This window comes from Leopardus geoffroyi, chromosome X (genome assembly GCF_018350155.1).
Source record: "Leopardus geoffroyi isolate Oge1 chromosome X, O.geoffroyi_Oge1_pat1.0, whole genome shotgun sequence".
Classification (NCBI taxonomy): Eukaryota; Metazoa; Chordata; class Mammalia; order Carnivora; family Felidae; genus Leopardus; species Leopardus geoffroyi.
In genome coordinates this window covers 17,819,657-17,834,830 of record NC_059343.1, presented here as the reverse complement: position 1 = coordinate 17,834,830, position 15,174 = coordinate 17,819,657, and the positions used below count along the sequence as shown (strand labels likewise).

General features: G+C 38.0%; 1 protein-coding gene across 6 annotated transcripts in view; it reads right to left on the bottom strand.

Annotated features, from left to right (window-relative positions):
- CNKSR2 (connector enhancer of kinase suppressor of Ras 2) overlaps positions 1-15,174 on the bottom strand; it is a 298,383-nt gene that overhangs the window by 65,269 nt on the left and 217,940 nt on the right. For all 6 annotated transcript variants that reach the window (XM_045472191.1, XM_045472189.1, XM_045472190.1 and 3 more), the window contains one exon: positions 59-107. In XM_045472191.1, the coding sequence (XP_045328147.1) occupies positions 59-107 (49 nt within the window). The remainder of the gene's footprint in view (positions 1-58; positions 108-15,174) is intronic.

Here is a 15,174-nt window from a genome sequence, read left to right as displayed (position 1 = left end):
GTGACTATCACGGTGCAAAATAAGCAGCTATATATTTCATTTCACTTCCTTTCCTTACCTTTGTTTTTCTTCTTTGATTTGTGCTGCAGAGAGGACTGCTGAAATGTCTGAAATCCAAGATATGGAAGAATGTTATTTGATACTCAGGATGCCATCCACAGTGCTAACATGCTGCTAAGAACTCTCAAGAGTTGAACGATGACTCTGAACCCAGGTCAGAGAAAGCATTTTCTGTTTCCAAAGACTCAAAACAAATTCATATATATCATGGCAATTAACTTTCTAATCTCACATGAAGCAGGACAGGTTATTATCATTGTCTTTCTTTTGTAGGTAGACAAATCAGGGCATAAAGCAGTGGTGAAACTCAGGGCTCTTATATAAACACAGTACTACTTTTTACCCCTTTTTAAGGGATTTATTGTGCTTTCTCAGGCAATATCTCAATTGATTCTCAGAAAGTCTTATGAAATAGTCAGGCAAATATGACTACCACTTGTTATTTTGAAGTTCATTCTCTTCCACAAGCCACCAGCACCTACTGATCCTCCTAGGCACTCCCCCTCAGTTGCTAAATACTGCAGCACTTGAATCAATATTTTCTTCTCACACCTACTTCTGTCGCTATTACTGGTAACTAATCTTCATGTAAGTGATGTCAGTACCCTGGCTCCTCAGTCCCTCATCTCCAATGATCTTTACTTCTCTCCTCAGCTACCCATCCTTCTGACAATGTTTGTTATCTTAAGCAGACTCCAACCACTGCTTCTATTACCTACATTTTATGTAGCCCAATAGTTCCAACCCAGTAATTTTTAGCAAATTTTCATTGAGGCATCCATTTCATTAACCTTGCCACCCTTTTGTGACTTTATTATTTCTTTTTTCTCAGTTATCATGAGATACCATTATAATCATTCCCTTGAGCCATGCTCTCTCCATCATACTTGCCTAGCTAAATAGGCAGTTTAGCTGCCTGTTGAATCAGTTAAACCTGCCTGTCTACTCCATGCTAACTACAAGAAAAGCTTAATGTCTTAATAGAAAAACCCACAGCTGTATTGACTGGTCTAGCTTTCAATGACTATAAATCACTGGTTCCAGTCAGATACTAAGTCAGATGCTAAGCTACATTGTTGTTCACTGGTATAATAAGGTTAATTGTGTTCATATGATTAGCTAGCTAACAGAGTATAGAGATAACGTGTAATTTCAATTCATAGATACTCCTTTGAAATGAATTTTAGGTACCTAGAATCTTCTTTTCTTTACAAAGGTATGCCTGTAAGGGGTAATTGGATTTTGCTTACATAAAATTCACTTGTCTTGGTTTTATAGAACACATTTGTATTCTGTGACATACTTTCTTGTTTGGTATCTTTGTCCATAAGATAACATTCTACTTACAATAGCAATTTTCTTGTTTTGCATATGGTTTACTTAATTCTCATGAATATGGTATTATGGGTGGATACCAGTCCTAAAGGTAAGTAGCATATAATTTGCTGATGTACAGCATAACCCTGAAATAATCACCCAAGTGTCAAAGCAATAGAAACATGTATGCACGTGGTATGTGTGTGCGTGTGTTTACAAAACTTTGCAGGATACATGGCTATGGAAATTCATAATCAATTTTTCAGAGAAAACATAAAAGATAAAACTCATTATGCTGTGTTGATTTTCCTGAGTGCACTTTGCTCCAAAATAATAACTCAGGGTAGTGTGCTTAAGTAAAGGTAACTTACATATCGTGATTTCCCCTAAATTGTTAAGCTGTAAAATTACTGATTGGTTATTTTCTTTTTGTGTTTCCACAAGTAGTCATTATGATCTTATGGCTGATAATTTTTAAAAATGACAAAGATGGGGTGGTTTGTTTTTAGGAAGCTACATGGACAAAAGACAGCTTGAAAGAACTGAATTATAGAAGGTACCTCCTATGCCTTTTGCATGCTATTCCTTAGATCCTGGAGGTCTATTTTATTTTATTATTAGTTTTTTAATGTTTATTTTTGAGAGAAGGACAGAACATGAGTGGCGGAGGAGCAGAGAGAGAGGGAGACACAGAATCGGAAGCAGGCTCCAGGCTCTGAGCTGCCAGCACAGAGCCCGACGCGGGGCTCGAACCCCCGAACCATGAGATCATGACCTGAGCCGAAGTTGGACGCTCAACCCACTGAGTCACCCAGGCGCCCCATATAGGTCTATTTTAAAATCTATACAAAAACGTATTTTATGCTTTCTAGGATTTCTTTTTAATAATATTATCTTTTCTTTCCCCATAAATATATATTCATACTGATTGTGATTACAGTCAGTGTACATATTGTTGAAACCCAAGAACTCATACGTACACAATATAGATTTATGCAACATTCAAATAAACAAAGCCATAGATGTCTTTTGTATATACTATATATATATAACAATGAAATTATCTTAAGAGAGATTTTATTATTTGTCCAAGTGATTAGACATTTTCTAAAGTAAAAAAATTAACTGAAGTACAGTAGACCCTTAAACAATGTGGGGTTAGGGGCACTATAACTATGGGCTCCCCCCAAACTTAACTAATAGCCTACTCTTGACCAGAAGTCTCATCAATAATGTGAATAGACAAATAACACATAGTTTGTATATGTATTATATATTGCATTCTTACAATAATACCTTTTTCTTATTTTTTTCCAGTATTTCTAAGCAATGTGGTTTGCCTGTGAGTTTTTTCAAATTGTCACAAATCTCCAAATTTTTTTCCTATTTATTGAAAAAAAAATCTACATATAAGTGGACCCACGCAGCTCATATATAAGTGAACACGTGTTGTTCATGGGTCAACTGTATATGATCTTGAAAATCATAAGAAAAACAATGAAAACTACAGCTAAGGAAATAGTTCTCTGCAGAAAAGAGTTAATACAGCAGGTTTGAGGCTGCTATCTTAGAAGAGCCTGCTTGCAAGGTTGACCCTCAGGTGCCATCTGGGAACTTGGCTGGTAAACAGTTCCCTAAAATGACATGAGATTCACTAAGCAATAAGACGGTTTTGCCCACCCATGGACTAAGCACCTGTTTTCCTTTCAGGAATCTATAGTTTTGTAGTTGCTAGACAGAGGATGTGTACGTGACCAACCCAATACAATCCCTCAGTGCTGAGTCTTTAATGTGCTTCCCTTGCAGAGACACTATACACGTGACCGCATTTTTGCTGCCTGGGTGAGAATGCCCTCTGCATGATTTGTCACAAGGAGAGAGCATAGGAAGCCTGCACATAGATTTCTCCAGATTTCATAGGTGTCTTTTTTCTTTGCTGCTCTGACTATACATCTTTGCTGTGTCACTGCTGTAAATCTTCGCTGTGGGCAGAACTACATGCTGACTCTCATGAGTCTTTCTAGTGAATGTGTGTGATCTTGGGGACCCCTGAAACAGCCTCATAATCAAAAGAGTCTTTACAAACTTATATTAAAAACTGTTCATTGTTCATATGCATAAATAAGTTCCTGACAGTGAAGGTTTTATCATATCATCAGCAAGTGTGATTAAGCACTCCTGAGGTGCAAATTTATAATCTTGTGTAGTCTTTTCTAGTAAAACTGATGGAAATATTCATTCTGAGTGACAAATATTTCACTGGTATCACTTTTTTTGTTTCTAATGACATCATGAAAAATTTAAAATAAGCATGACATTAAGAACAGACACATAACTATAATGCCTAATACAGCAGATCATATAAGATGCTATAACTAAAAAAAGAGAGGGAGAGTGAGAGAGGCCTGGAATCTTTGCTTTCATGATGATGAATGCTTTTCTCCTGACAGTGAAAATTTATAATATATTTTATTTTTGCATTTTTCTTATTAGCTTCAGATCATCCTTCTTCCAGGTTCATGCTTAAGTATATCCTTTAGAAGTTCTTTCATAACAGACTGTGAGTACGAAACTCTTTGAGATTTTTATGTCTGAAAATATAAAAATCCTTCCCTCTTGAATAATAGCTTAGCTGGGCATAGAATACTGGGTTGAAATTAATTTTCCATCAGCACTTTGAATATATTTGATTTATTTTAGCATTTATTGCTACTCTTAAGACAACTGTAGCTACTCTCGGGGCGCCTGGGTGGCGCAGTCGGTTGAGCGTCCGACTTCAGCCAGGTCACGATCTCGCGGTCCGTGAGTTCGAGCCCCGCGTCAGGCTCTGGGCTGATGGCTCAGAGCCTGGAGCCTGTTTCCGATTCTGTGTCTCCCTCTCTCTCTGCCCCTCCCCCATTCATGCTCTGTCTCTCTCTGTCCCCCAAAAAATAAATAAACGTTGAAAAAAAAATTTAAGACAACTGTAGCTACTCTCTCATTTGTTACAATTTGTCTTTAGTCTCTCTGTAGCTTTTAAAATATTTTTCTTTATCCCTGATAATCTGCAATTGTACTATGAAGTGTATATGTTATAATTTCTTTTAATTAATCCTATTTCACATTCATTGTATTGTACTTGAAGATATTATTTCTTTAATTCTCAAAATTCTCATGTCTTAGGTCTTCAAATGGTCTTTTTTACCAGTCTTTTTTTCCCCTGAAGACATATATTGCCACCTCTCAATTATCATCCTTGTATCTTTCATATTTTTTATCCTTTTATATTTCTGCAATGCTTTTTAGGTAAATTCATTCTGATGTCTTCTAGCTTCCTAATTCTCTCACTGTATCCAATTCAAAGTTTATTCCACTTATAGAGTGTTTATTTTACGGACTATATTTTATACATCCAGGATGTCTAGCTGGTACTGGCTCTCTAAAAAAATTTTTTTTTAACATTTATTCATTTTTGAGAGACAGAGTGTGAGTGGGGGAGGAGCAGAGAGAGAGAGGTAGACACAGAATCTGAAGCAGGTTCCAGGCTGTCAGCACAGAGCCCGACGTGGAGCTTGAACTCACAGACTGTGAGATCATGACTTGAGCTAAGGCAGATGCTTAATAGACTGAGCCACCAAGACGCCCCAGTTTGGCTCTTTTGAATATCCACTGGTTTTTTTTTAAGTTTCTTTATTTATTTTGAGAGGGAGAGAACAAGCAGAGGAGGGGCAGAGAGAGAGGGGGACAGAGTATCTGAAACAGGTTCCATGACAACAGTAGAGAGCCTGATGTGGGGCTCGAATTCATGAACCACAAGATCGTGACCTGAGCTGAAGTCAGATGGTTAACTCACTGAGTCACCCAGGTCCCCCGAATATCCACTGTTCTTAATCATCCTGTTATTATTTCAAAATTTATTTTAAGGGATTTTGTGGATTTTCCATAATTTGTATACAATTAGGAAAGTATCACCCATGTACACGTCATAGCTCTGGTCAGTGGCTGTTTTTTTATTCAACCTCCTTACTCATGGGTGAGGAAGCTCTGCTTGCTTTTCCAGTTGGTTTCACTTAGTGAGTCAATTCCATTTCCTGAAATAGTTGTAGTTCATTTGTTCTCTGTTACCCATTATGGTAGACTCACAGCCATCTCTACCTCTTTCAGGACGCAGAGGCTATTAAGTATGTGCCTTAGTTCCCATTTATCACTGAACAATTTTGTTCTTTTTTCTGGTCCTTGGACACTAGCTCTTGTTTTTGACCATGATCATATCCTTTTATGCTTGGAGTAGGGTGAGTGTGTGACAGTGTGTGTGTGTATTTAAAGCATAAACTCATTAATGCTTATTGACCACCAAAAATAGATTCCTTCTGTAAGCATATGTGAAGATTATTTGCCTTAAAAATGTATTTTTATCTTATTTCCTAAATTATCATTCAGTCTTTTTAATGCCTTTGCTAATACTTTCTGTTTATTGTAGTGAGCATCTGGGTGAAAGTTCTTTGAACTTTCTCCCTAAGAATGTCTACAAACTCTGATCTTTAGTAATTTATGACTTCATATCATTAGCTGGGACTTCTTGGCTGAGCTGCAGGTGTCCTAACTCAATAGATTTGATGTATACAAAACGGAGTTTATGATATCCACTATCTGTCAACCAATCTGCTTCTCTCTCAATCTTCTATACCTTAGTAAACAGCAATTCCATACCCCCTACCCTCATGGTGGCTGACATCCAGAATCTTGAAGTCACCTTAACTCTTACATCCCATGGCCAATCCACCAGCAAGCTATATCAACTCTGTCTTAAATGTGTTTACAATATGACTTCTTCTTACTACTTCTACTAGTAGCATCCTGGTCTAAGCCACCATCATCCCTTACCTGGATTATTGAAATATCTCCTTACTGCTCTCCCTCTATTTTTAACAAAAGAGCCAGAGTGATTCTGTTAAAATATGATTTGAGTCATGTCATTCGTCTACACAAAACTCAAATGGCTTCTCATCCCATTGTGAACAAATGCCAAAATCCTTGCAAAGAACTTGAAGACCCTGTATGGCCTGGCCCCTTTGCCTCCTACCCCTACTCTTGCTAACTTTGCTCTAGCCACACTTGCCGTACCTAGAGCATGCCAAGTAAAATCCCATCTCAGGGCCTTAACTCTTGTTGCCTTTGTCTGAGATGTTCTTTGCCCAGATGTTGTTGTGGCTTATTCTCTTAACTTGTTCAAATCATTACTCAAAAGCTTCCTTTTTAGTAAATTCTTCCTATGCTTCCCTATCTAAAATTGTTATTCTCATTGCCCTCAATACTTCCTGTTTTCCATCCTTGCTTTATTTTTCTCCTTAGCACTCAGCATTATTAAAGTACTTAGGGGCACCTCGGTGGCTTAACCGACTGACTCCTGATTTCGGCTCAGGTCATGATCCTGCACTGCTTCACAAGTTTGGGCCCTGCCCTGCATCAGGCTCTTTGCTGACAGCTTGGAGCTTGCTTGAGATTCTTCCTCTTCCTCTCTCTCTGCTCCTCCCGTGCTAATGCTCTCTCTCTCTCTCTCTCTCTCTCTCTCTCTCTCTCTCTCTCTCACAAATGAATAAACTTAAAAAAATAAAGTATACTTATATTTCTTGTTTATTACTCAGCCTTCCCTCCAAATGTAAATGGCATGAAAGAGGAATTCTATTTTATGCACTGTTTATCTTTTGGCTAGGACAGGGCCTAGTACAGAGAAAGTGCTCAATAAATACTGGTTGAGTGAATGGAAGCTGAGCAAACCATCAGTAAAGAGCAAGGATGTAGTATTTATTTTAAAGTTTATTTATTTTGAGAGAGAGAGAGAGAGAGCACAAACAGGGGAATGAAAGAGAGAATCCCAAGCAGGCTCTGTGCTGCCAGTGCAAAGCCCAATGCGGGACTTGAATTCATGAACTCATGAGTCATGACCTGGGTGGAAATCCAGAGTCCGATGCTTAACCAACTGAGCCACCCAAGTGCCCTGGATGTAGTCTTTTTTTTTTTTAAGCCTTATTTATTTTTGAGAGAGCGTGAGCAGGGGAGGGACAGAGAGAGAGAGGGACAGAGAATCTGAAGCAGGCCCATGTGGGGCTCGAACTCATGTACCACGAGATCATGACATGAGCTGAAGTCAGACGCTCGACTGAGCCAGTCAGTTGCCCCCTCTTCCCCCATGTAGTCTTAATTAAAGTCTTAAAGTGATTGTTTTAACCTGAAGAAGTCCTTCAGCAGGGGATATAAACAAGCTAAGTATCCTTTCTCCAGTAATCCATGTATAGGTCTATTCTTTACTAGGCTTTCTTTTGGTAGGTAAGAAGTATTCCTTTTTATCCACTCTCCTTTAGCATTACTTGCACCGAGACAGTCTTAGTGCACTTAACAGTTTAAATTTGAATTCAAGATGTGGCTGGCAAAAAGACATTAAATCTGTGTCAAAAGATACATATGCGAATAATTATATGATGAATTATGAATGGACATGTTGAAATCATAATTCTACCCATAAAAATAGAATGTGCTAAAATAAAAGGCCATTATGAAAGTATTGTTGATCCTCTACTTAACCATGGCGATGCATGCAATAGTATTCTGTTTGGCTATAAAAGATCCCTTTTTCAGACATTTGCCTGAAAAGACCATTTATCTTTCATTTTGTCCACAGATGTTCTGTTCAAACTCCATTCCCCCCTCTTTTGGATGAGGAAATGTGGGGGAGGGTAATTTGGGTCATTCTTATCCTGAAACTTTCAGAAGCACTTATTTTAATTGTGGAAGAAAATGACAGTTTCTGTGTTACATTTTGAAAGCTCAGCTACTATTAAATTCTTCTCAAGTTGCAAATTGCCACACTTATGGAAAAATTTGCAATCAAAATACTCTCTTGTTGCAATATAGCAACTTCCTCTTACTGTAATTTTCTGCAAAGTTCCAACATTTCTGCAGTGACTAGTCAAACTAATAGCTTATTTTCTTATACATAAGAAAAGAAGGTGCTTAGCAATTTGAAACACTTGGGATAGATGATAGCTACTTTCACCTATTTAATTTTTAAATAACAAAGCCTTTGAGAATTAAGTATTTCACAAAGAAAAGTATTTTGCCTTACTTTCTCATTAGTGTCCGTTGGCAGAAAAAAGACCTAAATATAAGGAAGTGGGGTGAGATTTTAATCGGACTGAATATTAAATCAAGAAATCTTCCACTTACAAGAAATAACAGCATAGAATTGAACACGTTTCCTGTTGGTGGTAGCCTCGCATTCTGACGCTTGAGAGGGAAACTGTGAAGTGAGCAGAAAGGGTAAGAGACACTGCTCACAGACGAGGTCTCTGAGTACAGTGGGGTGAGGTTGCTCTCGGTTCCGTCAATAAAGCCAACCCGACTTATGTTGACTCAAAATGATTCCACATGCACTCAAAAAAATAAGAGTGTTTTTAAGAACATTAAGCATGCTAATAAATTATCAGTCAAGTAACAATAAAAAGGCAGTAATTGGCAAGGGGAATCTAGAGGTCAAACTCATTAGGTTGGGCAGAATCTATGTTTCATCAAAAGAATACACTGTACATCAGACTGTGAAGGGAGTCTTATACAGGATCTTATACAGGATCCCATAAGGTGATTCCACTTTTCCTATGGGGTGGTAAGGTGGGAAGAAGAGTGATTAATGGTGAGTAGCTAAGAAGGGTAACAAGAATCACCGCCCTTGGGAAACAGGAACTGTCATTCTTGGATCACAATAATTATCATTTACTGAAGGCTTCTATGTCAGGCATAGTATTAGGGACTCTACATCAGTTATTGATTTTAATCCTTACAATAAATCTTTACAGTTGTTATCATTAACCCCATTTTAAAGGAGAGAAAATTGAGACACAGATTGTGTAAACAACTGACTCAGGACCGTAGAGATAGTGCAGTTAAAATTCAAACCCAGGTCTGTCAATCCCCAAACCTGTTCTCCTAAGCACTCTGTGCAATACTGCCTCCCAAGTAAGTATTCTGTAGTCATAGTAACAATGTGAGAGTAAAGAAAAACTGATTCTGACACGATGACTTTCACTTAAGAAAACCTCTCGTGACATGTGATATAAATACACTGCTATGTGAATGAAAGGATTCTACATAACAGAAAGATATTAAGGGTAACACCTTTAAATTAATGGAGATAATTCAAACTGGAAACATTTTATCAATTTCTAATTTTCATGCTTTTGTCAATTTTAATCAGCAAGTTAGATTGCTCTGTGGATTAAAATAAAGATTTGCAGGGTTTTTCTTTTTTTTCTGGCGACCATTAATCAAAATATTTTCATGAGAGGAAGGCTCATGTTAACATTTTAATTTTGCAAACGAGATAGAAACTAAGGTACAGAAAGGTAATAAGGCTCAGCCAAGTTAGACAAGGATGCGACTGCAATAACATTTTATTCAAATCTATTAACAGTGTTAATTGAGCTCAGTGCAATTAAAAAACCCCATGTCAATACTGATGAGGAAATCAGTGATCCAAATAAGGCAAGCCTGCCTCTCCACTAATTCTTTACCCAGGAGAAATCTCTTGCAGCTGATTCATTGTGTTATGCAATTTTTCACCTGATACACTGCTGATTATTATGCAATCCCTAAAAATTACTTGGTTTACTTTCTCAAGATGTGGTTTTTAACTACTGCATTAGTTTCTATGAAGGCAGAAACCATCTGCTTTAGCTCACCATGCTATACTCAGCTCCTAGCACAGGACGTGACATAAAATTATCTGTTGAAAGCATGAAATCAGTTACTAGTCACCTATGTGTGCAGGACACTGAGGCTATGCATTATGGCATTTCATATGTAATCTGACAGCACATTCTGTCCACTCTCCCTTCAAAACATATCCAGAGTGCAACCTCTTCTTAGCACTTCGACTTCAGAGCCCAGGGGTAAGCCACTGTCATCTCCCACTGGAATCAACCAGATCACATCTTCACTCTCTGTGCCCACACTTGCCTCAGCCCCTTCAGTTTATTATTAACACACCAGCTGGAGTGACACACTTGGAAAATTTATATTTCACCAAGAATGGAATGCTTTGTACCACTGGAGCAACAATGTGGTAGGAATCAGGAGACCTGACTTCTAGTTCTTCATATTCTAGCCCATATTCCAGCTCTATGATTGCAGTCAAGTCACTGAACTCTTCTTGACCTCTATTTCTTCATCTGCAGTGTTGGGGATTTGGACCAAATGCTCTTAGAATATCTCTTAGATCATTAACTGTACATGATTCTGACTTTAAAATGAAGGGAAAAATACCCATTTTTCCTTAGTCACTAATGTATATCCAATAACTGATGTTTTAGGAATCATGTATACCCATAATCAGTGTCATTCTTAATACTTAATGCTAGATTATTCATTGAAAGGCACTTAAGTTTACGCTAAAGCTCCACTATGTATGGAAATAACTTCTTGTCAGCCATATTACATACAGCTATTTTGGGGTGCTTAATTAATGTGTATAATGAACACAGATTTTGCACAAGATGGAGGCAGATAGTCTAAACAGGTGAAAAGCAGAGCTAGGGCAGTTCTTGCTCCTGACACTTCCATTTAACAAACTGTCAACATCTAGGTGTCAGAGAAATCAGGGTAGGCTCATCCATCTTTTGTGACAAAGAAACCTTTATGATCAGAAAAAACTGAGAGAACCAGATTTTCCTTCTGAAGACTACTTAGTGACAAGGAAATAAATTATATGTAAAAGAAAAGAGAAATAAATAATATAAAAATAGTCACCTCTATGAAGATGCACAAAGCCTAAGAATCTCAAATGAAGACACTGTATATGGCATGATAATGACGTCAGCAATGATATTACTGAATCATAATTATTGAAAAATTTTCCTGGCTATTGACTTACTGGCTTAGAAGAATATGAAACTAACCAGCCTTTTCTGGATACTTTTATTTTTAGGTTTGTTGCTCTGATATATTGTAAGATTTTCCCAACATGAAATTTTTGCCATGTCAGTGTAATGGATTCCAAGAATGCTAGCTTTTATCTAAATACTTTTATGGCTAAGAGTATGTTTTTATTGAGCTCTCATTCTGAGATTGTTGCTTTTATAGACTAGACAAACTCTCCAAGACAACCACTTCAAATGTTTCTACATCTACTACTTTTGCTGCAGTTTCCTTGATCTGGAGATTTTTTTTTGTATCAGAAAATCTTTCAAAGAGAATACTGGGTAAAAATAAAAATTAAATTTAGAAAGTTTTATAAGTCATTCTATATGATAATAAAATAGTTGAAAAGGTAAATCATACTGTTCCTTCTCTTCCATACTGAACCATCTAGTAGGCCATCTAGTAGCACACAATTTTGAGACTAAGAAAGCAAAACTGTCTTTATCTAACAGAAGGGAAAGAAGGACTTGATGGGAATTTTTTTTAATTCTGTGTTTGCAGCAGGAATCAAATCATCATTATGGTATCAATTTAGATGGCATTTTCCAGAGTCCTCTCTGCAGTGTTACACTCATCTTGTAAATGAGAAGACTGAGTAAGAGAAAGAAAGCAATTTATGCAAGCTCAGATACGAAAAATTAGATTTCTACAGGGCTTGATGTTTGCTGCCACTTCTCTAGACTGGTTGCCTTAAATGTACCTAGACTAGGTTTGGCTTCTTCTCATCCCACTGGTGAGGACATTTTGGGAGTACGGTTGAAGGAAAGATACTAAGAATATTTGTGTACTATTGCAGTGCCAGATACTGTATCAGATATTTTCCATACATTGTTATCACAGGGAGCCAATGCTTTTAGCCAATTATAAAAACATATATGGGGGAGGACACAAAGGAGTAGAAAACACAGTATCCTTAAAAATATTTTCATAGTAGGGGCGCCTGGGTGGCGCAGTCGGTTAAACGTCCGACTTCAGCCAGGTCATGATCTCGCGGTCCGTGAGTTCGAGCCCCGCGTCAGGCTCTGGGCTGATGGCTCAGAGCCTGGAGCCTGTTTCCGATTCTGTGTCTCCCTCTCTCTCTGCCCCTCCCCCGTTCATGCTCTGTCTCTCTCTGTCCCAAAAATAAATAAACGTTGGAAAAAAAATATTTTCATAGTAAACAAAGAATTGGATTTCATATGGTTGTTTCTTAGGGTAGTCATCTGATTACAAAATGAGGACAGGATGCAATGCAACTATGTGAAGGAGATTCACCAAGTGGCTAAGGTAACGTGGTCCAGGTATCAGCCTTGTGGTACTCCTCCTCAGAGTATGCAAAGAGATTCTTTAAGGAACTGTTAGACATATTGTATTAAGTACAAACCCCTTCAGGTAGATTAGACATGTTATCCTAATTATTACTTCTAGTAGTCAATTTCTTGATTGAAGATAGATAAATGACAATTTGAAGTTGGATTTTCCAGTATATGCTTTGGAAGGTTAAGTCAGTGGGCTATCGGGATGATACCTTCAGAGAGGTGGGCTGTCCCTTGAGTTCATTCCAGATTTATGATAATTTAGAATTTTTCACTTTACCACTGATGTCCATATAGGCTGTCCTTAGACAATTTTCAAAGAAGATTTAACCTGGTAGGCACCTACAGTGGCCACAGAAAAGGAAACCTCAGTGTGCTGGCTTCCTCCTGTGCCACTTTAGCAAAGCTGGAAGTATGTGTTTCAGAATTCCCTTCTGAATTCTGGTTCTAGTTTGGTATATGGTTCTAGTTTGGGTTGGCCCCAAATAAATTTGTGTGAACTTTGGAGAACACAAGTGAGGCAGCAGCCCTTATGCTCTGAAGGTTGGTGTAGGATGTCAGTCACTGCTATGGCTCACATACATTGTCACTGTTCAGCTGCTTGTTCGTATGCATGAGTCAGCAGCTGAGCCCACAACTTCAGCTCCTTGAAGTGCTGGACTGGGAGCCTGTGAATCTCCATGGTGGAAGGCATCAGCTTTGTTGTTGAAGTTGGAGGCAAGGCTCAAGTTTGTGCTCATGAGTTCTAGTTTATCTTGCTCTCCCTGGCTTCACATCCAGATTTTCTTCATGATCACTGGCTGTGCTGAGGCATCTTAACCAGCTCCTCAAATGAGTAAGATCTAGTCCTTTATTCCATGTCACTTAGTGCTTCTTCCCTGATTTAACCCTAACTGCTACACTCATTAATGTCCAAAGAAAACAAACGTTTTAGTCCTAGAAAGCTTTCTGATTTGCTCGACAGGAAGTTAATTCCCTTCCAATGTATACAGATTAATTTCTGTTCCATATGGCATTAAAATAGTTACTATGTACCCAGTGCAGTGAAAAAAACTTTATACACAACATATGATTTAATTGTGAAATAGTCATGTTAGGTAAGTATTATCCTCTTTTTACTGATGAGAAACTGAGGTTCAGAAATGTGTCTAGGTTCATACAGCTGACTTCAAGCTCATGTTCTATATGTACAGCATTATTCTTGGCCATCTGAATCTCAGAAAAAACAATTCTCTTCTTTTATCCAGAGGAGGTTAAATACTAGAACCACTCTCTCTTGAGGCCACTCCAAATTTATAATAAAAGGAAATATGAGAAGATAACTTAATCTACTCTTTCTTATAGGAGGAAAGTTTGTATCTAGTTAATTTAAAATTATTTTCACATTAAGAAAAGGAACTGAAACACTGATATATTTCTCAACATGGTTTTGGGTTCAAGCCTATTAGGATCCTGTTCTTGGCTTAGCCTGATATTTGCAGAGATGTTAAAAAACAGATTTAGCAATATTGTTTACAACTGAGATTCTAGGTTGAGTCAGTGACCTTTGGCCCACTGCCAGTTGCTGCCTGAGCCAAAAGTCAATGAAGAGTCCATGAAGGCTGCAAACAATTTAACACTGTTTTTCAAAAAGTTACCTTCAAGAAACTAGAACGGAACAGTAGTCAACAACTGTGCCTTAAACTTCATTGTCATACCAGGTATGGGCCAAGAGATGCAGACATATAGTCTGGGATATCGGACAAAGGGCTAGTATCCAAAATCTATAAAGAGCTCACCAAACTCCACACCCAAAAATAAATAATCTAGTGAAGAAATGGGCAGAAAACATGAATAGACACTTCACTAAAGAAGACATCCAGATGGCCAACAGGCACATGAAAAGATGCTCAATGTCGCTCCTCATCAGGGAAATACAAATCAAAACCACACTCAGATTCCACCTCATGCCAATCAGAGTGGCTAAAAGGAACAAATCAGGAGACTATAGATGCTGGAGAGGATGTGGAGAAACGGGAACGCTCTTGCACTGTTGGTGAGAATGCAAACTGGTGCAGCCGCTCTGGAAAACAGTGTGGAGGTTCCTCCAAAAATTAAAAATAGATCTACCCTATGACCCAGCAATAGCACTGCTAGCAATTTACCCAAGGGATACAGGAGTGCTGATGCATAGGGGCACTTGTACCCCAATGTTTATAGCAGGACTCTCAACAATAGCCAAATTATGGAAAGAGCCTAAATGTCCATCAATTGATGGATCGATAAAGAAGATGTGGTTTATATATACAATGGAGTACTACTACGTGGCAATGAGAAAGAATGAAATATGGCCTTTTGTAGCAACATGGATGGAACTGGAGAGTGTCATGCTAAGTGAAATAACTCATACAGAGAAAGACAGATACCATATGGTTTCACTCTTATGTGGATCCTGAGAAACTTACCAGAAGACCATGGGGGAGGGGAAGAAAAAAAAAAAAAAGAAAGGTTAGAGAGGGAGGGAGCCAAAACATAAGAGACTCTTAAAAACTGAGAACAAACTTGAGGGTTGATG